Source organism: Ctenopharyngodon idella, chromosome 3 (assembly GCF_019924925.1).
Source record: "Ctenopharyngodon idella isolate HZGC_01 chromosome 3, HZGC01, whole genome shotgun sequence".
Lineage (NCBI taxonomy): Eukaryota > Metazoa > Chordata > Actinopteri > Cypriniformes > Xenocyprididae > Ctenopharyngodon > Ctenopharyngodon idella.
The window spans coordinates 24,981,712-25,007,081 of NC_067222.1; the positions used below are offsets into that span (position 1 = coordinate 24,981,712).

The window sequence follows — 25,370 nt, forward strand, 5'->3', positions numbered from 1 at the left end:
TGGTTTATTTTATAGCTCGCGTAACTACAGGTCTAAACAGCTGTCACTTAAATGTCAAGCTCATCCCAAGCCTGAAGGCTAAACCCCTTTCTGACGTTCAAGGCACGCTTCCCAATCGTTCCCAATCCAGGCAAGTGTAGCGCGAGTACCTAGAAGCAGATTCAGCTTCCAAATTTGTTATTGTGGAATAGTTTTGGACTGTTTCAATTAGACAAACAGTTCTTTCTGCGTTCTTCATGTTCTAGTATAGCAATTTTCAACCGATCAATTTAACCAGAACATTCTACCACATGTTTCAGAACAATCTACAATTTGTCATTTTTGTTCATACCTACAAAGGTTAGAGCCGAATTTTGTTCATTTACAATGATTAAGACTGGTATTTTGTTGACATAATACACAGCTGTCAAGACTGATCAGTTTGATGCTGCGTTCACGCCAAGTCTCGAGATGACAACACGTGACATTATATTCGGGTTCATTGACGTCCACGGACTGGGAATTATGCGTTTATAGCATTATGAGCTCTACGAGGGCATGAACGCTTTTTACAATTTTAAATAACGCCATTGCGGGAATTACGACAGGCCATGAACGCACCTTTAGGCCAAAATCAAAATAAAGAAATAAGAAATTATATTTTGCATAGACAATGAAGCCTATTTCAGGACCATTAAGCTTGTAGTCTTTTTTGTTTATTACTTCTGTATATCACAATTTCATTATTTAAATACCATAAGTAAAAAGTTTTTTTTTTCTTAATTGTCATTCAAATAATGTCACTGTAAAAATATCGTAATGGTTCAAAATTACATTTAATTTTATTCAAAAATGAAACACGACCTGGATGCTCTTGGCATAATTACAGTAGGCTATGATGTGTTGCTGTTATAATACAATTCAAAAATCCTCGTATAGACATACACTTTTCCTACAGCTGATGTGACACAATAAACGGACTGTCACTGTTAACTATCACTGTTCATTTTCATTGCAGTTCCACCGTTTCTGGTAATGTGGTCTGGAATGAAGCAGTGCTGCTCTCTAGCACCCCCTCTCTACTTGTGGAAGCGTGACTGCAGCAACGAAGAGCGGGATGAAGGTGAAGTTTGGTTGAGGCTGCAATGCAGAGATTCAGACAACCAGATGGTAACCTGTGGATTAATCCCTCATATCAGTCTATTCGTATCCTGACTTTCTATGATGTGAGAGCATCATGATTGTTAAATGTATAGTTTCTGAATATATTTAGGTGAAACATAATTCTCAGATATTTTTGCTTTGTTGAATGGCAATGTTACACTCCAAAGATTGACTTGAACTTTGAACATCTGCAATATATTTCCATCTTCACATCACATGTATGATTGAATAAAAGAGAAACTGAAATTAGATTGAGGAAGTTTTATTCGGAAACTGGACAAGCTGCGCTGGTGTTCACCCATTAATGGAACCAGAAACAGTATCAACTACAGGTAAAACGCTACACGTCTGAAGGATGTCATGTTAAGAGTTAAAACACACTCTCGCTCACAAACACACGTGCATACATTCGTTTCACACGCACTTAGTAAACTTGCACATCAATACCTTAAGACAATGGTCTCCATGGTAATCAATGATTAACATACCCAAAGGAACTCAAATTTCCCACAGAGCAATTCACCTACCTATACAGATATATATATTTATATATTTCTGATACACACACACTCACGTAATTCATTTAGATAATCAGGATATCAATAAAGACTTTGATCCATTTAAACTGTTTAATGAACATCTCAATCTTCATAAATAATCAGCAGAAACAAACAAACAAAAAAAACAGTAATAATCCATCTTTTTTTTTTTTTACATTTAGGTCCTCAACATCAGTGTCTGAATTTGAATGGTCCCAAAAGTGAGAAAACAAAATGACATTGATTTGTTCTTCAAACGAGAATAAAACTGACAAAATAAAAGGATGACAAACAAGTGTAGCATAGGAAAAAGGGGGCATCTATTTAAACAGACACACAGGACGAGAGCAATAGCTACACAGCGCATTTACAGGGGAACACACATCAGGCTACTATACACAGAGAGGAAGTTCAATCACACATTCACTTGCAAACAGCACACTCACGATACACGCATGCACGCAAAAAAATCCTCTCATTTCAGGTGGTGAAATTTCTCAATGTGTTTCATTAGGAGGATGTTTGTGTTGGTGTGTGTGTGTGGTTGATGGTTGTTCATGTGTAATAGAAGATAAGAGCAACGATTAACCCTTGGTGGACAGGATAAGGGCGACAATTAGCCCGTAAAGCCCCAGAACCTCAGCGAAAATGAGGATGAGGATCATCCCCACAAACAAACGAGGCTGCTGGGCTGTGCCCCTCACTCCTGCATCACCCACGATACCAATGGCGAAGCCAGCCGCGAGACCACTCAGACCGACACTCAGCCCGGCACCAAGGTGCAAGAAACTCCTAAAGAGAGAGACACACACACAAAACACATTTGGATAGTGTTATCTCTTTTTATATATATATATATATATATATATATATAAAAACAATATTTTTTAACATAATGAAGACAATTGGGAAATGTAGTAATTGGGATTTTACCATTACATCCTAATAATAATAAATGCAAAAATCTTACACCTCCATGAACAGATGTAGCCTCTTTAATTGTTTAAATACTCTCACTACCTATCAATTCTAAAATAAGTAACAATATATCTTATATGTCAAACATTAAAAAGACAATAAAACGTAAACAGTAATTGAGATTTTTCATTATAACTAAAATTTGTTAAAAACAAAAACACTGCATGGTCTTCAGTTACAAAAAGTTACAAAAGTGATTCAGTCGAGCAGTGAGAGATTTCTTCTCTTTTGTTGTTTGATTAACAATAATGACAGACAACAGCAGGTTTATTCAGCTGCTGTCACTTTAAGATTGAATGCACGGATCCAATATACTGTTACACATGCGTTTTCTCTCTCAACTGTTTACGTCCACTTAAGACATAAGGCAAGATGAGTTGTCCTTCGCTGCTTATTGTGTTTCAACGGTTTAAAATCACTTGTTTTTAAAACCTCAATGCTTAAAAATGCATGTAAACGATAAGCTTTCATGACAACGCAGCATGGCAATGTCGCTTGAGTGTACCCACGATACAGACAATTGACTAAAATCCCTACCGGTTGACAAATTTCTACTGGTTAATCGTGTTTACTGGTATATTGCCTAAGGCTGCTTGATTAATTGAAATTAAACCTCACACAATTTGGCAATTGGTTGCCAGAGGGCGCTCTCATGCAGAAACTCCAAATATCCCCCACAGAAGAAAGATTCCAGGAAATCCTTATGGGCATCATACTATTGCTGTAGCTCAATAAACAGAAGACTGAAATGCTTCGATTTTGAGTTCTTCAAGCCTTCTCTGGTATTTTCATAATAAAGTATATTTATAATGCAATGTTAATCAACATAGCCTTTATCACTGTATGGAATACTATGAAATAATATGTTGTGTGCCTTATTCTGTTTAAGAAGCTACATCATCTCACACAAGGATGTCATTTCAAACACTCGACTGACATTATGAAGTTCATTTGGAGTAAAAACAGGTTATTAAATGTTGTCTTTTGCTGGACAAGAGGTTCATACATACTTCTCATGTTTGGAATGATGTTTGATGTGTGTTGCTTTTTCAAATGCATGTTATAAGTGACTCAAAAATTTAAAATAATCATCGCAGCCTTTGCGATTTCAAAATCACACTAAACCAAAAGGTTTAAGTAATATTTTAGGTTAATTTTGATTAATCGAGCAGCCCTAATATAGCCCACCCCTAGTTGATATACTCTCACTATCAATTTTTAATATAGTGTTCTATCTTTTTTGTAACAATACATTTGATTTATCAAACATTATGAAGACAATACAATTTAGACAGTCATTGGAATTGTTTCCATTACAACCAAATAAAATATATTAATAATAATTTACAAAAAAAAAAAAAAAGAATACCCTTACACCTCCACACACAGAAACTGTAATGGCCTTTTTAATTGTTTATAAACTCATTTCCTATCAATTCTAGTGGTACACCTAGATTTTTCTTATTATTATAGTTAGCTATTTGAATTACAACTCAAGAAAGCTGACAGTGACTTGAAGGAAAATCAGACAAGACACTTGTGAGGTGCGTGACTCACTTGAAAAGGCTGATGGTGGAAGAGATGTTGTTGGCAATGAGTACAGCCACCACCAGGCCGTAAATGGCAATGATACCCGCCATGACCACGGGAATGATGGACTTCATGATCAGCTCCGGTCGCATCACTGACATGGCAGCAATGCCTGTGCCGCTCTTGGCTGTCCCATATGCAGCACCCAATGCTAAAAAGAGAGAAGAAGATGATTAACATGTGCAAGGAGACAAAGACAGTGAAAACAAGCACTTATGATGGGTTAAAGTTATATGATCCCCCGCCCCAATAAACACCAGCTGTTCCATGGACACTGTGTAAGTGTTTAAGAAAAAACAATACAGGCAAAACCATTGTTTTTTCATGCATTGTCAAAGTTGAGATTTGGAGCCATTTTGCTTCCATTACATGTCTTTTAGTGCAAAGAAAAGATCTAAAATACACACCAAGTGTTTATTTTATTACACATTACCTATTTACATCTGCAGATTTCAATTTCAAATAATTTTGAACCTGCCTTTATCCAATGTTCAGATTTCTGGAAATCTGGAATGCAAATCACAGTAGGCTATGATGTGTGCAAATCCATGCATATTTATTGTTTAACATTTGTGTGTTTAAACGACATTCCAGAAAACCTGCATTAAAAAAAAATCATGTTGTGTCGTAATGTAGTGACTAATCAACTGAGGAAGTATGGTGATATTTATTAGTTAGATTTTTACCCTATTTACATGTGTTGTCATGCTTTAAAGATTTTAAAAGGCAAAGTCAGTAAAACATTAAGACTGGCCAATTCTTGTCGCTTTCAGTCACATGACTGACTACAGCAGCGAGTCCTCTTGGTTTGTAGGAAGCAGACGAGGAGGTGCGTCAAATTTATTTGGACCATTCCGGTATTGAGCCAGGGTGTGCTGAGACGGCACTTAAAAGTCTAAAATACTAAGAGTAATGGCTGTTGTTTGAGTACAGAAAATAAGTGTGGCTCCGAGATAAACAGTTAAACTGACAAGGAAGTTTTTGTCTGGGCGCGTAGTTCGTGTTTAAAAAAGGACTGTCGCATTAGATAAGAGCAAGCCTGTTTATGTTAATTAAGTAATGCATTTCGTCTTGGCTTGAGAAAAAAAAAAATAAATAAAAAAATCAATGACACTAAATTGGTTAGACGACGCTACTTTTACAGTCTAGATCAATATATGAAGTTTATGAGATTATAAGATTATTAGAATAACAACAACAACAAAAAAAATCGCCTGTTTAGAGGACATTAAATAAATGACGTCCTTGCGCAAACATGAAAACGGCAGACTCGGCTCGTCCGAAACGAAAGCGTCTTAAGTTTTCCACGCAGGGTTCGGTAAACCGTGACAACGAAGGAAATAATGAAACGAAATAAATAATTTATAGACATTACGTCAACTGAGACGTCATGTGCCGTGATGGAAACCTTCGCATCCCTTCTCCTACTACAGGTACACGGATCAGCGAGCTGCAACACTGTGCCGTTTACAGCCACTCGATCGATACCAAGCGATCATTGAATTTACTCAGATTTTTCATTTAATAAACCATTCAAAGTAAGGGACACTCGATTTAAGGTTAAAATGACGCGTCTCTTACCACTGAACACCATCGCTGCTGAGGCACCCATCACTGCGAAGAAGGGTGAGTACTCGGGGCTTGTGGAGCTGGACATTCTTCTGGCGCGTTCAGGACACTAAAACTAAAGACAGAAAGGGATGAAGGCTTCAGTCTAGGAGGCTAAGGTTCCAAAGAAGGTCTATTCTAGGTTGACAGGTCTTGTAAGAGCAGGAGAGGAGCGCAAAGGATGGTCACGAATCCGACAGAACGCTGATCGCCGGTGGAGAGGAAGAAAATGGCGAAATGGAGAGTGTCACATGATCAACCATGAGTGCAGGGTCCATTTCCGCTTCTCCAGGGATGACTTATGAATGCGCAATCCGTATCTTTTTAGGATTTTGAAATGACTGACTGTCACGGGGTCGCATAGAGGACTTTTAGCGTTTTAGTAGAATTAAATGCACATTGGTAGTCTCGTGTGAGCATTCGGTGGTTTTGTCACTTGAACGACACCCCTATTTTAAAGGCATTTTGGTATATTCCATTGCAGGCTTCCACTTTGATATGTGAAAGAAATCCCAGATCATAGAAGGAATATAGGCTTGTAAACCAGTTGTTTATCTGGCTGAACTTGTTTAATTCTTTCATAACCACCAGATATTAGGCACAAATGATATGGATAAGATAAAATCTTTTATGGTTTTAACCATTTTAAGATTAAGGCTGTGAAACTACATATATTCTGTTCCAAAAAGCTCAAAATCCAATTGCTGAATGCATTTACTACAGCTCTTTGTAGACCCCCATTAATGAAACTAGAAAAAGGTTTACTGAAGCATTTAAATGTCAATGAAATGTTGAAGTAACACTATTTTAATATTGTCTGTGGACGTGCATGAGGTGTACATTGTCATGTGCTTAGTCTCATGACTTCTAGGCTTGGAGCTGGAGAGTCCAGAGGGGAAGTAACGTTATGTTACTCACTCTCGGGCACAGACATGAGCAGACTCCTGCAATATTAAAACTACTTTATTGTATGAACTGTTCTGTAATGTGTGTGAACTTCCCTTTTCTGATTTTTGGTGTGAATCAAAATACTAAAAGTTCCACTCTGATATATTCCTTCCTCTGCATGATGGCTGCTAATGACAGTCACCTGAGATTATATATTACCTACATTTTACACAGCTGTAGTTAAAATAAAACCTCTTAAGATAAAGAAGACTGAATAGTAAGCAAAAATGTTTAAAGGAAAATACATTCTTTTCTTCTATCGAATGAAAAAAGTGTGTAAATTCACTGTCTATGTACACATCTATAGGCCTATACACTAAAGAGAGAGGTTACAATGTACCAGGTGTGAAAATAGCAATATTTTCAATCCATAATGCATTTTGTCTATAAATATTAATACCTCAGTTGATTGTATTGCTCAAGATTCAGTGCTTTACTGTTGCAACTAGCTATTTGGAAATTGTTCCACTGTGCTCATTGACTTTAATAGTAACCAGCCATTTAATAAACACTTGTAACATGACATGACAAAATACTTAAAGAAATGAATAAAAGTTCAGCGTAGGTTGATTTGACAGAGGAAAATCTACATCCACATATATTTCACAAGATGTTTTAGGATGACCGGGATGGCTGAGATTGAGAAAGCTCATGGAGGACTAATGTGGTTCCATTGGATGTCGCTGTAATTCTTCATATTTCGCTTCTTTGTCTACGTGGCACTCGCTCATCTGGTGTCCGGTACTGCTCTCTGTTGGTAATCTGTATCCAGCATCGCTGAAAATCAACCAAATCACTTCTAAGTTTAAAGAAGCCTTCATTTTCGTCTCGCCTGGTCTTGTTATGAGCGCGGATGGCTTGTTTGGTCGTGTTATATTTACGGAGATACGGTTATATTACATAAATGTATTTTCTCAAAACAACTGTAGGGGGCACCCGGATTTGAACCGGGGACCTCTTGATCTGCAGTCAAATGCTCTACCACTGAGCTATACCCCCTCACCGTACCAGGAGAGTGTGGGTGTTCGTTTATAAACATATAGAAATACATGTAGTAATGTTAAAAATGCACACAATGATACTAATTTAATTAATAATAATAATTCCGCAGACTGTATTTGACTATCATTTCATGACACATGAATAATTCTACACATTAGACCGTTTCATCCTCACAATGGCTCTTTATTTTGAAAATCAATCGGTAATTTTTGAACATCCATTGACATAAAATACATGCATTTGAAAACAGTGAGAGTTCGTAAATAGTTATTTGCTATTGCAGAAATTATAGACAGAAGAATATTAGGCAGACAACCATAGATCTTAGGGTTTTGTGGTACTGTTTCAGCCATGGACTGCGCCTTTAGGAAAATATATTTTAATAGTGTCTTCTAAATAAAAGGGAGAAGGAACACAGCAGTCTGGTGTGGGTTTTGTTTGTCATGTGCTATCCTGTAGGAACAGTGTTTGTATGACAGAGAGATGAGAGAGACTTCCTTAAGGAAGTGTGAAGTCTCATCTTGTAAGTGTGACCTGCGTCCTCCAGTGAATTCACGTTACAGCTGTTCCTCATCCCAGAATCCAAAGACATGATCCCACAAACAGAGCTTCTTCCTGTGAGGCGCAACAAAATACAGCGCATATAGCTGTTATTGTGAGGCCTAGCAATATTAATAATAATAAAAAATAATAATAACATAAGCCCGCGTTAGTCTGTTGTTCGATTTCATTTATTTTTTTTACTATTACAATTCTAATATCTAGCTACATTTTAAAATTATAGTCCTAATTATTAATTTATATTTTAACATCATTTAACCATAACAACAACCTGCCTTAATGTAATTTGGTCCGTAATCCCACTATCAAGGACAGCTAGTATAAACAGCACAAAGAGTGTTGTTTTTCTCGATGAAGTGTAAAAACACAATTTGTTAACATTCATCGCCAACCTTTGTGTTCAAATCCCTCCCGAGGACGTGAATCACGCATCAGCTCTTCATCGATGCTGCCGTAAAATCAGAGCATGTAGATGATGTAGGACAGGAACATGAGGCCGATGATGGCGAAGAACATCAATATCAAGATGTCCAGCATGATGTTTGCAGAGCAGCGGGTCAAAAAGGATGGGGAGGATGATCAGCAGCGATAACCGCTGTTCCGCTGTGGACTGTCTGAGACCCTCCCCGCCAGCTGCACACTACACTGTCCTCTCTTCTAGAAGGATGCAGCGAGCAATAACAAGGGGCCAAGCGCTCGAAGTGGAATTTATCATGTGCATCCTCTTTTGAAGAGTGCAAAATTTGCTTTTCGGGCTCAAACTAGTCTGTACTTTAGCCTACAATACGAAAAAACTAAGGTAACTAGATGATAAAGAAGCAGTAATTTTATATGGGTTTGTTTATTAGGAATAATAAGAGATTAAATTAGTTAGGCAGCTAATTGTGTTACATTTGAAAGTTGAGCGGGATGTGTTTGCTTCTGCTGAGTTATGACTCCAAATGCATGACATGAAGGCAAGCATTTACACACACTCACAAGGTTTTTTTTTTTTTGACATAAGCATCACATTTTTTCACCTTTTAGTTCCTTTACAAAATCCTTCCTATTTATTTTTGGGTGATCTGTCATTCGATAATGATCATTGCTAACAGTGAGATGATAAACATACTGTCATATTTTCCACCAGTGTGTGTAAAAGAAGAACAATCAACTTGAGCTAAACCTTGTTAGATTTATGCTAGAATAGTATGTATTAGAATAAAGAGTTGGAGCAAAACAAAAGAGTTTAAGTGCAATGAAAAGGATTTAAATATCTAAATGATCTGATTTTGATATTTATGCAATCTTGGATATTGTTTTAGTATCTTGCTTCACTTTATATCTCATCTTATCCAAAAAAAAAAAAAAAAAAAACGCACTGCAAAATTGCTTTACAAAGGCCATGACATGAGCATCCAAATTTATACAATACCATTCAAACTTTGGGGTCAGCAAGGTTTTTTTTTTTTTTTTTTTTTTTTTTGAAAGAAATTAGAATAAAAATAAATACTAAATAAAAGAAACATTATTCAGTACAGATGCATGAAATTGTTCAAAAGTGACAGTAAAGACAATTTTTCAAAAGATTTCTATTTCAAGTAAATGCTGTTCTTTAGAACTTTCTATTCATCAAAGAATCATGGAAAAAAAATGTATAAAGGTTTGCATAAAAATATTTAGCGGTACAACGGTATTCAACTATGATAAATGTTTCTTGAGCACCAAATTATCATATTAGAATGATTTCTGAAGGATCATGTGACACTGAAAACTGGAGTAATGATGCTGAAAATTCAGCTTTACCATCACAGGAATAATTTACATTTTAAAATACATTCAAATAGAAAACAGCTATTTTAAAGGGTTAGTTCACCCAAAAATGAAATTTCTGTCATTAATTACTCACCCTCATGTCGTTCCACACCCGTAAGACTTTCATTCATATTCGGGATACAAATTAAGATATTTCTGATGAAATCTGATGGCTCAGTGAGGCCTGCATTGACAGCAATGACACTGAACCTCTCAAGATCCAGAAAGGTACTAAAGACATATTTAAAACAGTTCATGTGAGCCTGAGCCATCGGATTTCATCAAAAATATCTTAATTTGTGTTCTGAAGATGAGTGAAGGTCTTACGGGTGTGGAACGACATGAGGGTGAGTAATTGATGACAGAATTTTCATTTTTGGGTGAACTAACCCTTTAAATTGTAATATTTCACAATATTAGTTTTTACTGTATTTTTTGATTAAATAAATGCAACCAAAAAAAAAAAAAAAATATCTTACCCATCCCAAACCTTTGAATGGTAGTGTACATATTAGATGTATACTACATCATGCGTTGAAAGTGCAGCAGCTGGTTATAAGTGAGCAGAATAAGGTGTTTAAGAAGGTGTTATGAGGAAATATTGGTGTCAGTACATTGATAAGATACTTATAAAATTCCGAGAATATGTTTTCAAGAAGAGGAAAAAGTACCCCAGATGTTGTACCTTTGAAAAGTGGAAATAGTGTGAAAGCAAAACACTTACTTTGATCATTCTCTGCATCTATATTTTGGCATTTTGGAGAACAATGATCAGTAGAATCTCATTAGAGTCTCTGCACAGTAACATAGTTTCCAGTTATACATGCTAGGCTCTAAAACATTCTAATACCGTTAACAATTCCCTCCGTTCGACAAACCCGCCTGCCTTGGTATACAAATAGATTTTTTTATTCCATTGATATTGATAAATTGACATTAAAATTCCATCTCGTACAATACCAGCAAGGCAATGTGAATAAGCAATGATATGAGGAAAAATCAAACTAACAAAAACATCAATAACAACGTCTTACAGTTTCATACTATGCACATGGAACGCCCCAGAACCGTAATGGAACAAAACCAATGGAATGATTAAAATCCAAAGCATAAATGGTCCATAAAATTGTGCTTGGGCTCCTCACTTCTATTCTACAATGCTGTTCTGCTCCTCGCTTGCTAAGTGACTATATAGTTTCTTTTTTTCCCTTTATGAAGAACAAAGTACATCACTATTTCCTTGTCATTCTTAAAAGCAGGAGCAGCAGAACAAAATTACGCTCTTATATTCTAATTAATTTCGTAAAGGGCTAGAGGAATGTGAAGGAGCTTAAGTATGCTTAAGAGTAGCAAAAGGCTCCGCCCCTTTCATACAGTTTCAAGAATGTCCAGTTGAAAAAGAGGAGCCTTTTTACTTTCCAGTTTGAACACATGATGCAAATGGTCAGACGTATGGAATGATGATTGGAATGACCAGAAGTCTTATATTCAACCATTGTTACAAACCTACAGCCAATGAGGTGTGAAACTGTACTGAATACATTGCAATTACAGGCTCCAATAAAGATATGAAACATTTAAAAATATATATAAAAAAAAACTTGACAAATGAAGTTCGGACCAGATTTTTTTTCACATATTGTCATAGCAACTGATAAGATAAATTTGTTGAGATGTTTGAGAAGTGCTCTATGGCAGGCCCTAAATATTTTAGAGGCCTATGTGGTCATGTATTTTGTGGGTTTGTGTGTGCGAGTCTTGTTAAGACTTAAGTGCCACTTGTGACAGCACCTTTCTATGACTGAGGAAACGCTTACTAAAAAGAAATACAGTCAGACAGACAGAGCAAAAGCAATAGACAGGGAGGTGCATACAGAGAGAAAGATATGGGTGAAAGGAGTAAATCATTCACTATTTATGCGAGTACATGTATGCGCTGTTGGTGTGTATGATTACATACTGAACTATGTTTGTTTTGGATCATAACCGGGTCATAGCGGCTGACCCCTGATAGGACAGTTAGTGCAGGAATAGAAGAGGAAAAAGATGAGATCTTGAAAGGTGAGATGGCACTCGGCTAATCATCTGCGTCTCCGCCGCAACCCCCTCTCTCTTATTTTTTTAAAACCTTTTCTTCCTTTCTCTTGCTCTCATGTTCAGATGGCCTCTACGTAGTTAGCCGGCAGCATCCCCTGCTGGCCAGTGCGCTCCACTCTTCCGTACATCCATCCCTCGTCGATCTGCTGAACATCCACGATCAGGTCGCCGTCCAGGAACGACACCTCGTCCTCATCAGCTGCGGTGTAGTCGTACACCGCTCGGTAGCGCTTCTGCAACACATGCAAGGAGGATTGTAAGGATTTGAAAAGAATGAGTGCATGGGACAGGGTGTATTAGAGTTTTAAGAGTTCATTACCCCAGAGCTGGGAGGAGGGGCGGCAGCGGCCTGACGCACAGGCTCAGGCTCATAGTGATAGTTCTGAGATGCTGCTGGGGGTTGATATGCTACAGGAGAAAAAGGTTAATATTTTATGGCTCACAGGAAATTGAGACTGTAATGATCATCCAGACAATGATCAAAATATTGTGTACCTGGAGTTGTGTTTTGCTGAGGTGTATGTGGGTGCTGAGGTGGGCCATCCCCTCCCATTCGGCTCTTCTCAAAGTCCTCATGGTATTTAATCTAAAACACACACAGACATATACAATGTGTCAAAACAGGAAGAAAGAACAGTAACTATGATGTTGTTACTGTCTTATGTTCATCATCTTACAGTCTACATGTGTTTTTATGCCTTAGCAAAAGGAACATTTAGTTTTTGTGATGTACTAAACATTGTTGCTGTGAATTCTGCAAAATATGTCACCAAAGTAACATTATTTAGCTGAATAACACAGTCAAAATTGCGAGAATTATTTGTCATAAAAAGCAGATGTCTTGGAAGCAGCTGGGTTGATAATTATAAACATATGCAACCTATGATACTGATTTTCAACAAAAATGTGTTCATGAATTATGGAGTTACAATACAGTTGTACTGTATACTTTTCAGTTACTATTGCAAATGAAAAAATCTAAAAGTATTTGTTGTAAAGAAAAAATAAATGAAATTAAGTTTTTCTGACAAAAAAAAAAAAAAAATGTAGCTAAAATTTAATAAGAGATGTTTGAAATATTGGCAGGGTAGAGCTGCATGATTAATCATAAAAAGATAGCGATCTCGATTCAAACACCCACGTGATCTTATTTTATTAATGACAACACAACGATTCGCCCTCGTGCTGCCGCGCTGATCCAGAGAGAGCCGTTTTGAACCACACAGTTGTTATTTCTGTGTCACAAATATTCAAATGATCACAGAAGTACTGAGAAAACAAGTTTACAGTTAGGAAATAAAGACTGTTGTGTACAATAGCGATCAAAATAGAGCAAAACACCATTCGAAACTAACTTGGCGCTTCAAATAACAAAAAAAACAAAAAAACAAGCACAATTAACTGTTTAATAATAATAATAAAAAAGGTTTCTATGTTTTCTTTGCAGTGCAGGGCTAAATCGATGCACAGAAAAGACCAATCATGCCCAAACATGATCCTTCAAAAATCAGTCTAATATGCTGATTTGCTGAACAAGATTTACATATATAATACATGCGCGCGCACACACAGACAGAGACAGAGAGAGACAGAGACAGAGACAGAGAGAGAGAGAGAGAGAGAGAGAGAGAGTCTGGTTCACTATCCTTGTAGGGACTCTCCATAGACGTAATGGTTTTTATACTGTACAAAGTGCATATTCTCTCCCCCTACACTAACCCTACCCCTAAACCTACCATCACAGAAAACTTTCAGCATTTTTACATTTTCAAAAAAACATAATTTAGTATGTTTATTAATCTATTTCCCCCATGGGGACTGCTAATTAATGTATCCTTGCTGAATAAAAAGTATTAATTTCTGACCCTAGACCATTGAACAGTGTATGATGACTTCATTGACCATATACTAAAAACAATCATAGAGCAACAATGAAGTCAACCACACAACCATACCACATTTAGCAAACACATACTCAAACTGAGAGTGGTTTTCTTCTGCAGCGGTGGTCACTTTGGGTAAGCAGTTCAGACTGAAAATTGAAGCGAGGAAGAATAAAAATAGAATGCATGAGAAATACTGATGCGGTGCTATCTATAATTAAACTACTCAGAAAACTGTCCTTCATTTTGTAAAGTGGTGGTTTCAGCAAATGGTTTTAATTTAATTAAACTTCATTCTGAGCCAATGTGACAAATTAATAGTAATTCCTACACCATCCACAGGGTGTCTCCTGAGCCAGATGATGAGTGCTGTCTTGCTCGCTTTCATACTGACAGGAAATGACATTGCAAAAGGAAGTTCGGTGACATAAATGTTTCCAGGCAACCAGCACAGATACTTCAGCAAACAGGTGTGGTGTGAAAGAGGAAGGGTGGGACTAAATAAGTGCCCCATCAAGGTCAAATAATTTTGACTTTTTGTTAACAATTCATTAATAAACAATGAATGCAGATTAGGATGATAGATAAACTGTGTATGTTTGTGTTTGTTGGAGAGATGAAGAGAAAGGTTGGGAGGCACAAAACAAAAAGCAAAAGTAAATATGAGGCTTAATATGATAAAAAAAAGAGAGAGAGATAGAGAGAGAGGAATACATAGGCAAAAAAGAAAATGAACATAATGCCTCCATGTCAATGTTTTGGTAGATGATTTTGAATTTGACATTTAAGAGTTGGACCTACGTTGCTGATTTGGTCTTGCGTTTTCTTGATTCTCTGCAACTCCGGTGTGTCGGCCACAACGCTGAAGCCCCTTCCTTTGTTCTTCTCAAATTCCTCCTTGTAGAGCACCTGCAACACAAACACGCATGCAAATTAATAGCAAATATCAAAGTAATTATGTTCATTTCGAGTGTAACAGGTTCGCAGGTGTACTTCCCTCCCTTATATTATATATCAGCATAAATGCAGATTAGTTAATGGATAATCATAAAAACATTTGGCATTTTCCTTATTTCACAGGACAGTGGTAATAAAAGTAGTAAAAACATCCAGAGAAGAGAAGTAGTAAAAACATCATTAAAATAGTCTAAATGACTACAGTGGTTCAACCTTAATGTTATGATGAAGCGACGAGAATACTTTTTGTGTGCAAAAACAAAACAAAAATAACCCAATAGTCACGTTGACTATTTTAACCATGTCTATACTACTTCTCTGGACCTTGAATGCGGTAATTACGTGCTTTCTATGGGGGATAAAAAAAAAATTCTCTGATTTTATCAAAAATATCTTAATTTGTGTTCTGAAGATGAACGAAGGTCTTACAGGTGTGGAACGACATGAGGGTGAGTAATTAATGACAGAATTTACATTTTTGGGTGAACTAACCTTCAAGTAATTTTTCTTTTCAACAAATGGTTAGTAAAAGCAAGAGCATAATATTTAGAAAATGTTTATCGTCAGCTACAAAAGGTCAAATTCTAAATATTATAAGCCATCTTATTTTCTAATAATAATATTTGAGGTTAACATTTTTTTTTGCGAATCTGTCTGGGTCTAAATACAGTTTAAAACCCTGATTTATGTGGTTTTGTAATAAGCTAGAAATAAATTAAACAGAGGTAAATAATATAAAAATCAATAAAAACAATCATACAACAAAGGCCTGGTTTCACAGACAGGGCTTAGATTAAGCCAAGATTAAAAATATCCTGGCTTAGTTCAATTAAGACATTTAAAGGGTTAGTTCACCCAAAAATGAAAATTCTGTCATTAATTACTCTCCCTCATGTTGTTCCACACCCGTAAGACCTTCGTTCATCTTCAGAACACAAATTAAGATATTTCTAATAAAATCTGATGGCTCAGTGAGGCCTGCATTGACAGCAAGATAATTAACACTTTCAGATGCCCAGAAAGCTACTAAAGACATATATAAACAGTTCATGTGACTACAGTGGTTCAACTTTAAATGTTATGAAGCGACGAGAATACTTTTTGTGCACCAAAAAAAAAATTACGACTTTATTCAACTATATCTAGTGATGGGCGATTTCAAAACACTGCTTCATGAAGCTTCGAAGCTTTACAAATCTTTTGTTTCGAATCAGTGGTTCAGAGCATGTATCAAACTGCCAAAGTCATGTGAACCATTGAAATTTCAAAACATTTCGAAACACTTATGACGTAACAAAGCCTCGTTTACTGAAATCACGTCACTTTGGCAGTTTAAAACACGCTCCGAACCACTTATTCGAAACAAAAGATTCATAAAGCTTCGAAGCTTCATGAAGCAGTGTTTTGTAATCGCCCATCACTAGATATTGTTGAATAAAGTCGTTATTTTGTTTTTTTGGCTTTAGTACCTTTCTGGGAATTTGAAAGTGTTAATTATCTTGCTGTCAATGAATTTTATCAAAAATATCTTAATTTGTGTTCTGAAGATGAACGAAGGTCTTACGGGTGTAGAACGACATGAGAGTGAGTAATTAATGACAGAATTTTCATTTTTGGGTGAACTAACCCTTTAAGTAGCTTTTATAAATGTGCTTTAGAAAAAACAACACTGGTGTGCATCTTAAGACAAAACAATGGCACTGACACTGACAATGGCAAGTTGCTTTCAGTTAAACTCAAACATGCATTTTAGCCTGGGACTAGGCTTAAGCCTTGTCTGTGAAACTGGGAAAAAAAAAATGTAATAGGGTTGCAAACTTAGCCTCAGTGAAGTCTCACACAGTAGGGGCCAGTTTGGGATACTGATAAACTTCTATTATAAATACATTTGTTTGTTTCTTTGTGACAATAATAGAGATAACAAGGATTAATGGTTGATCTTTACTAATGCAGTCAATACAACTACACCTGTAAAAACTGAGAATGAGAATATAGAATAGTGTATTGGATCTAATAGGTCTCACTAAAAGAACATGGAAGTAGTGCCTCTGATGTTTTAAAATGTCACGATACACCAGAATCTGTGTTCCACATAGTTCTTCCTTACACAAGAGTGTTAGGGAGGGTGCAGTTGGAGCTCTGGGAGATGATTATGACTTATGCGTTCTTTGAGTATTATTTCATGCTTAGCAGTGCACTGACCAATGCCACAAAAACATACAGAAACAATAAATCACCAGAAGAGGAGAGAGGGTGATAAGAGAAAGCAAATATTGGCGTGTTATACCTGGCTCTGCATCTTGCTTTGCTGTTTCAGGCGCAGGTTCTCCGGAGTGTCTGCAACACTGGTGAATGACGTCTTCGGATAGTGTCTGAAATACACACAAAGCCATTTTAGTTAGCATCAGGATTTGAAATCCAATAAGGATTTGCAAACTAACACCTCAGTATTTCTCCTCGTTGAATGACAATCAAAAGTATTTTTAATTATTATACGTCTTGCCAGTCATTAAACTCAAATGTTTAGGTATAATATTATTCAAGTCGCATTTAATGCAAAAACTATTTATGCTAACTGTAGCCTATTGTTATAATGGGATATTCTATTACTTATCAAGGCTACTCAAATTGGACACATTTAACTGTGTTGCTAATAAAGACAATGATCCTGAATTAGTGGTTGTGAAGGTGAATGTCCACATGTGTTTATCACTGATCTCTATGGGGATAGTGCAGCTGCACAGTGCATAGTGAAGTGTAATTTGTGCCTTGTGTAAACAAGGCAGCTTATTTGGCCTATTTTCACAGACCAACGCAACACAAAATTAGCATGACAGTGACAGTCCTAACCACAACCATTCAACACAACACATAATTAGAGTGCCAGAAATAACAGAACTTTACAACAGAGTACACAAATTACAATTACAGTATTAACCGATAAATTTGGTAATACAGGAGTAATCAGAACTATGACACTAATCATTTAACCATATAACAACATATAATGTGTCACGACAGGATTTAACAGGACTGATTCAGTAAAATGAATCATACTGCACAACACAACTGAGCCAATCAAAAGGTTTTCTGCTCCTGGTTACCACAGGACACCCTGTTTTCTTAGTAAACCTCCATATAGTACACAGACGCTGTGTTGCTGCAGGCAACCAACACATAATACAAGACATGCTCTGTAAATCAGTGTAAATAAATACAGACTGATCTTGTACTTACTCAAAAATCCACACCAAAGACTTCACATAAATCATGTAGTGGTAAAGTAGGTTCAAACAGTACCAATTATTAATTTATTTCATTCAACTCAACATCAAGGATGGGTTGCAGTCTTATTTATATAATATTACTGCATATTTTTAATTATGTATTTATATATTATCATTATATATTTTGGTTAAGTGCTTTTGTCATTTTTTATTAGCCTTTTAAAGATATATATTTCTATTTAGCTTTAATCTATTTTTAGTTTTTAGTTAATAATAACAGCACTGATGGGCTGATGGCAAAAACAAACATAAACATTTGGTTTGGTTTGATGTATTAAACACTGCTATTGTAATTTCTGCAGATTTAAATTACCATCATAAAGCTATCTAGCTGGCTAACATGATGTTGTGTCGAGATACATGGAGTTACATTACAGCTCTGTTATTTCTAGCGATTACTGTATAACAACCTAACTAATAAAAGCTTAATAAATTTGACTGTTGCCAAATTTGACCGTTATTGCCAATTTTACTGCTGCCACATTTTTTTGACGCTGTGTCAAGTTTAACAAGTTGAGCCTGACACATAAACATATATATTCACATTTTTGTGATGGGCACAATGAAAAAAAAAAAACCTGTTTGGGCAAGTACAAATCTGAACTCCTGACCTGACTCGACCAGCAGTAAAAATATGTATTGTTGTGCCCTGAGATATATCAGGTAATTACAATTTAGAGCAATAATATCAATCTTTTTTTTTTTTTTTTGCTAAAGCTTACACTGCAAAAAATGCTTTTTTTTACTTAAGAGTTTTTGTCTTGTTTCTAGTCCAAATATCTAAAAAAAAATTAATCTAGAAGCATTTTCTAGACAAGTAAAAATTATTGTCTTGCCTTCAGAAAAAAATAAGTCAAAATTAAGTGAGTTTTTGCTTAAAACAAGCAAAATATTCTGCCAATGGGGTAAGCAAAAACTCACTTATTTTTGACTTATTTTTTCTGAAAACAAGACAATAATTTTTCCTTGTCTAGAAAATTCTTCTTGATTTAAGAATTGGTTTTTAGATATTTGGACTAGAAACAAGACAAAAACTCTAAGAAAAGCATTTTTTGCAGTGTAGTTCACACTCAAGTCACACAGACACAGAGAGGAAAACAAACATGCACAGAAAATGGCACTCAAGCACCCAGGCTGATTTCTATGTTTATATCAGTTAACAGACAATCCCAACGTAATCCAATCAGATGCATTTTACTTCCAGTGGACCTGTCATTAGACCATCTCTGAGAAGTAAACAGGCCTTTATCTGTTGGACGCAAGAGGAAATTACTCTGCCATGCACACTTACTCAGATTATCTTCGAAATAAGGACTGAGTAAAGAGTGGAAGAAGCAGATCTAGACAGAGGGACAGACAATAAATAATTTGCTAAATAAAGACTAAAATCCCCTGGTGTATTATGAACATGAGTGTGTGTGTGTGTGTGAGAAATAAGAACCTTGAGACACATCAGCACATCTCACAAAAGGGATGCATTTGCATATTTTCTATGCCAGTTGGCCATTATGACTTAAACATAATTTTATTCTGGCCATGTCAAAGCAGCATGCTAAGACTGGTGGTCTGCATTAAAACACTTCAAGTGTTAATGAAGTATGAATGGACAACCTCCTAAACACAGGAACACTATAACTGAGGTATCTGACTCACAAGACTATTAGTGATCAGAAGTGGATTCCAGAGAAGTGAACTCATTTGTGTATATATGTGTATGGCTCATTGTTGTGAAATAATAGGAATTCCCCTCCAATATCCTTCCACAAATGACTGAACAAGTCAGCTACTGTGTGTGCAGACATGACCTTTCCACAAATGCTAACGCTAATGCTAACGGAGACAAACGACAGTCAAAAACACTTCATGCTGTGTTTACTTCCTTAATGCATGTTCCTTGTCTTATTGTGAACGATTCATCAGTTTAGTCAAAAGACAAAAAGTGTCTTACTTTCTATTTTTCTACCAACTTGCTCTTTCCTTGAGATGCTCTTTTCCTGTCATTTTTTTAAACATCATTTAAGCTGAGCTGGCTATTGTGGCCTAACGGTTAGAAAGACTTTTAACCCGAAGGTTGTGGGTTTGAGTCTCAGTACCAGCAGGAAATGTAGGTGGGGGGAGTAAATGAAAAGCGCTTTCTTCCACTCTCATTACCCTTGAGCAAGGCACCTAACCCCCAATCGCTCCCTGCGCACTGCAGCAAAAAAATGGCTCTGGTCCGGGTGTGTGTTCACTATTGTGTGTGTTTGTTCACTACTCACTGCTGTGTGTGCGCACTTGGATAGGTGAAATGCAGAGCACAAATTCTGAGTATGTTACAACAATTGGACACTTTTAGCCACTAGCCAAATAGCTATTCAGACAATGTTTCAGAGACCGTGAATTACATGTGGTCCATTTTAATATGTAACACCCAATTTTCAATACATCAAGTACTGCATTATATTTGTTCTTGTTGAATATCTTCTTCACTAAAATAGGGTTGTGAATGGCACTTCACTGTGCTTTTAAAGATTTTAAAGTTGTGACTGGCTTTGCTACCGTATTATGACATATTTTTTAAGTGAAATGGCTTACTAAACCAGGAAAAAAAAAAAAAAAAAAATGGTGAGATGATTTTATCCAATGATTACAAGGCCAAATAAATGTTAATTTTGTTTAATGCCAACTTTAAGAATATATATAATTAGACACATAATATATGATACTTACGCATTACAGTATGGTCTCTTCTCAAAGCCTTTGTAGTTCTTCATGTTTAGAGTCATCTTACAGACTTCACAGCTAAAGCATCCTTTATGCCAGTACTGAAAGAGAGAGACACAGAGAGATGACAGATTAAAGCTTGTATTGGGAGGTGTATGCAAAAGAAACTATCTGCAACAGTGTTGTAAAAGATAAAGACAAATAAAAAGAGCAAATGAGATGAAGTCCTTCAGATCCCATAGTGTTGCTAATTCAGTAGCTATGGCCGTTACAAAGTCTATGCGGTTGGCTGTGAGGATTAAATGGGAAAAAACAATGGAGTGCTTGTTCTTGGAAAGCACTTGGAAAGAAATACAGGCACAGCCACCACATGTATTGCAAAAGAAGCCCAACTTGAGGTTACATCCATTCGGAGTAAAGACAAGGTTTATTTCTGTGTGTATGCATTCATTTTAAACACTTCCTGTCATGTCTTGAGTGAAGTTATTTTATATGAAACCCCCAGAGCACACTGGTTGTCAAGTGGTTACTAAGCGAGTTACATCACCATTTTCCCAGATTCTTGCAACATTAGGAAAAACAGATCCACAACAAATGCTGGGAAACACACTGACACTACTGAGATATGGGTCTCCAATGGCTACAGACCAAAGTATGTAGCTGTAATTTATGCTGGTCTTTGATTACCAGCTTCCTTAGTTAATGTTAACCATGGGAGTGTTTCAGTGATAAGAGACCACACAAACACACACACATACAGAAAATGACCTGACCCGCTACCCTACATTCCATCTATACAGCCGGTCATGCATGCTAACTGCAATGCGTACAATTTAGATGTTGGTATGCTTGTCTTTCTATATCAAACACTTTCTTGCCAGTCAGTTGGAATGTCGTAGTTTGATCACAAGTGCATGAGTGTGAGTGTGTGTGTGTGTGTGTGTGTGTGTGTGAGCAACAAAGTCATGCATCTACTGCACCATCAAGGAGAGGAAGCTGCTATCAAATACTCGAGCAGAGGTTCCGTTCATACCCCCCCCCCCAAAAATATTCAAATGAATAATCAACAAAGGTAAGAAAATAAAGCATGATGGAAAATTGATAAAGTAGGACCTATTTGAAATTGACAGTCATTATTTATAGCACATTGTATTAGATAAATAAACATTTCTGCAATGATCTCCACTTTGTACTGTTTTGTAAGGGAGAATCTTTGCAGGACATTAAAAACATCTGTTTTAAAACCAATTCTACACTTTTACTCATAAAACGCACTAAACCGTCACAATTTGATATTCGAAGGGCAGCAAGATTTATGTCTCTCACCAAGGTTGCATTTATTTATTCAAAAATACAGTAAAAACAGAAATATTTTAAAATATTATTACAATTTAAAATATGTTTTCTAGTTTAATATATTTTTGAAATGCAATGTATTTTTTTAAATGACAAAGCTGAGTATTAAGCATCATTACTCCAGTCTTCAGTGTCACATGATCCTTCAGTAATCAGTCTAATATGTGACCCTGGACCACAAAACCAGTCATAAGTCACACGGGTATATTTGTAGCAACAACCAACAGTACATTATATGGGTCAAAATTATCGATTTTTCTTTTATGCCAAAAATCATTAGGATATTAAGTAAAGATCATGTTCCATGAAGATATTTTGTAAATTTCCTACCATAAATATATCAACAACAAAAAAATTGCATTGCTAAGGACTTCATTTGGACAAATTTTAAGGCGATTTTCTCAATATTTTTTTGCACTCTCAGATTCCAGATTTTCAAATAGTTGTATCTCAGCCAAATATTGTCCTATCCTAACAAATGGAAAGATTATTTATTCAGAAAAAAATGTATTCAATAAAAACTTGACCCTTATGACTGGTTTTGTGGTCCAGTGTCACACATGATGATTTGGTGAAACATTTCTTATTATCAATGTTGAAAACAGTTGTGCTGCTTAATATTTTTGTGGAAAATGGGATACTTATTAAAGATTCTTTTATGAATACAGAAGTTCAAAAGAATAAATAGAATTTTTTTTAAATTGTACATGTATCACTTTAATCAATTTAATGCACCCTTGCCAAATAAAAGTATGAATTTCTTTTAAATAAAAAAAAAATCTTAAGGACTCCAAACTCAGACTATTTTATGGTGTTTTTATATTTCTTTTAGAAGCTTGACTGTCGTCATCTTCTGCTACTGTACAGAAAAGGGCTGTCTGGACATTCTGCTTAACTTCTCTTTTTTGTGTGCCACACCAAAAAAAAAAAAAAAAAAAAAAAAAAAAAAGACGACGACGTCAAAGAAGAAAAAAAAACGTGCATTTTTGCGACCCCCTCTCTTGGGTGAGGTTCTTCTGATATGTTCTTCAGAGTGACAGTTGATGAACTCAAGCAATGAAGCAGAATGACAAGCAATGTTTGGCCTCTCTTCAAGCTGAGGGAAGCATTAACATGCCTCAAAAGAATGACAGTGTGAAACAACTTGTGCGAGGCCTTTCCTTCAGGCAATGAATAGGAACCAACTTGTGTACGTGCGTAGGGTCAGTGCCGTTTTTTGACAACATTTGTGGGAGGTGTGCCATCAAACTCCTCCACTTTTACTCTTACGTAAACTGCATGTCTCATTCACGCACTTTACGTCTGTGTAGTCATTCCTCAAGCTGTTTCGTTCAAGGCCACGGAGACAGTCGCAAATCGATTAATGTGATTTTAACGTCCATTAGACGCGTTATCACTCCGCCCCAGTTTCTTTCCCTCGCAAATACTTGCGCTGCATGAAAATAAAAGAAGGCGACCCCACCCTCTGGAGCATCTAAAGCAATTCAAACACTCAAGATTTCAACACACACAAAACGAGACCGATAAGGATATGGGTTAAGAGGGGGGTGGGGTCAGTATATAAAACGTTTCACAAGCGTGTCGAGCAGCAACACTTCCTCTGGCCGGTTGGTAAACATGTAGCACAGATGTGCACATCATGTAAATGCAAGGCCCGACTGCTATAGGGGGAAACGTTGGGCTGATACTTCAGGAAAGCGTATAAAATTAGTTTAAAAAAATCGCACGGTTATAATAACTCACAGGCCTCATACACGGGCGAAGTTGCACATCTGCGAACCTGGCTGGATAACAAAAAAAAACCGACATAATGTACAACCCAAACCGCGTGTATAAACCAGATGTTTGGGACGGCATCTTATTTACGCCAAGAGCGTTTGACATGACTTGGGCTGTTCTGGGTTTTTCGGGTCCGTCCATGTCGCCCACAGGACAGACTGACACGTCATAAACAAACCTCCTCCTCCTCGCGACCGAGGCCACGAACAGGCTGGTGCCGTTTGTTTGAAAAATAACGACTTCCGCGTAACATTTCTGTCGATATCAGACGATATTCACACTGAGAAAAATGAACATATAATCGACAACTTGTAGCATGCTATGAAGTTATCACAATCAAGGCATTGCATTACTAGCCCCTTCGCTTAGACGTTTCCGCTCTGCTCACAATCTCAATAGCCACAACATCGGAAATGGTCTCTTTTAAGCTACACTATTAAATCTGAATTATACATATCTAGATCCATATATATCCCATTCTCACGGGCAGATGTGTAAGCGTAGATGCTAGCGTATGCTAAGTTTCGCTTAGCCTTACCTTGTCAAGACAATTCACTTTTTCCGTGGGATACACCACTCGGTTACATCTGCTACACAGTGGGTTCATTTTGGAGGAATAGTAGCGAAGGAATAAGGTGAAGAAACGATCCGCAGAGCACTATTTGTTTGATAATGCGCGAGGTGTGGATCACTAGCCGTTGATGAGTCCAGTTCGCACCGCTGGCTGTCAGCGCACGAATCAGACGCGGAAGGCGCGCTCACGGCACTGCAACGGTGTCCTGCCGCGCGCCCCCGTGCAGGGATAAGCAAGGGCATTCAGCGGAAGACTTTCACTCTCAAATAGTTTTTCTTTATCATTTGAAATAAAATAAAAAACTGCTCTTGAGTTAAACGACCTAAAGCTCATCGTACCTTGTGTTTATCTTCAGTTTTATTTGTTTTAAAACCACACCATCAAACGGATCTCAATACAGATAGACATATTGGGAGTGTACCTGCCCTCACACCGTCTATTCAGCTAAACTATGGCGTTTTAGAACACTGATAACGAAGTGTTTTTTTAAATAATGCGCATTCAGCATATTCAAACTTTGAGTAAAACTAAAACAGCTACAGCTGTTTTTGCTATTTGTTCATGTAAATTA

General features: G+C 36.6%; 2 protein-coding genes and 1 long non-coding RNA gene across 3 annotated transcripts; 1 reads left to right on the top strand and 2 right to left on the bottom strand.

The window, feature by feature from the left end:
- Nucleotides 1-103: 103 nt before the first annotated feature.
- Nucleotides 104-2,128, top strand: LOC127509677 (uncharacterized). Its single transcript, XR_007929342.1, has 2 exons — nucleotides 104-339; nucleotides 998-2,128. It is a non-coding gene; the product is annotated as an uncharacterized LOC127509677 (long non-coding RNA).
- On the bottom strand, nucleotides 1,390-6,127 carry atp6v0ca (ATPase H+ transporting V0 subunit ca). Its single transcript, XM_051888578.1, has 3 exons — nucleotides 5,832-6,127; nucleotides 4,218-4,401; nucleotides 1,390-2,474 (listed from the first exon to the last, which is right to left on the bottom strand). Exons 1-3 carry the CDS (start codon nucleotides 5,905-5,907, stop codon nucleotides 2,267-2,269), a joined length of 468 nt encoding a protein of 155 aa, XP_051744538.1. The 5' UTR covers nucleotides 5,908-6,127; the 3' UTR covers nucleotides 1,390-2,266.
- Nucleotides 6,128-11,050: 4,923 nt separating this feature from the next.
- On the bottom strand, nucleotides 11,051-25,014 carry lasp1 (LIM and SH3 protein 1). Its single transcript, XM_051888574.1, has 7 exons — nucleotides 24,764-25,014; nucleotides 21,097-21,191; nucleotides 17,388-17,472; nucleotides 14,945-15,052; nucleotides 12,756-12,846; nucleotides 12,580-12,668; nucleotides 11,051-12,493 (listed from the first exon to the last, which is right to left on the bottom strand). The coding sequence occupies exons 1-7, from the start codon at nucleotides 24,830-24,832 to the stop codon at nucleotides 12,320-12,322; spliced, it is 711 nt and encodes a 236-aa protein (XP_051744534.1). The 5' UTR covers nucleotides 24,833-25,014; the 3' UTR covers nucleotides 11,051-12,319.
- Nucleotides 25,015-25,370: the final 356 nt, after the last annotated feature.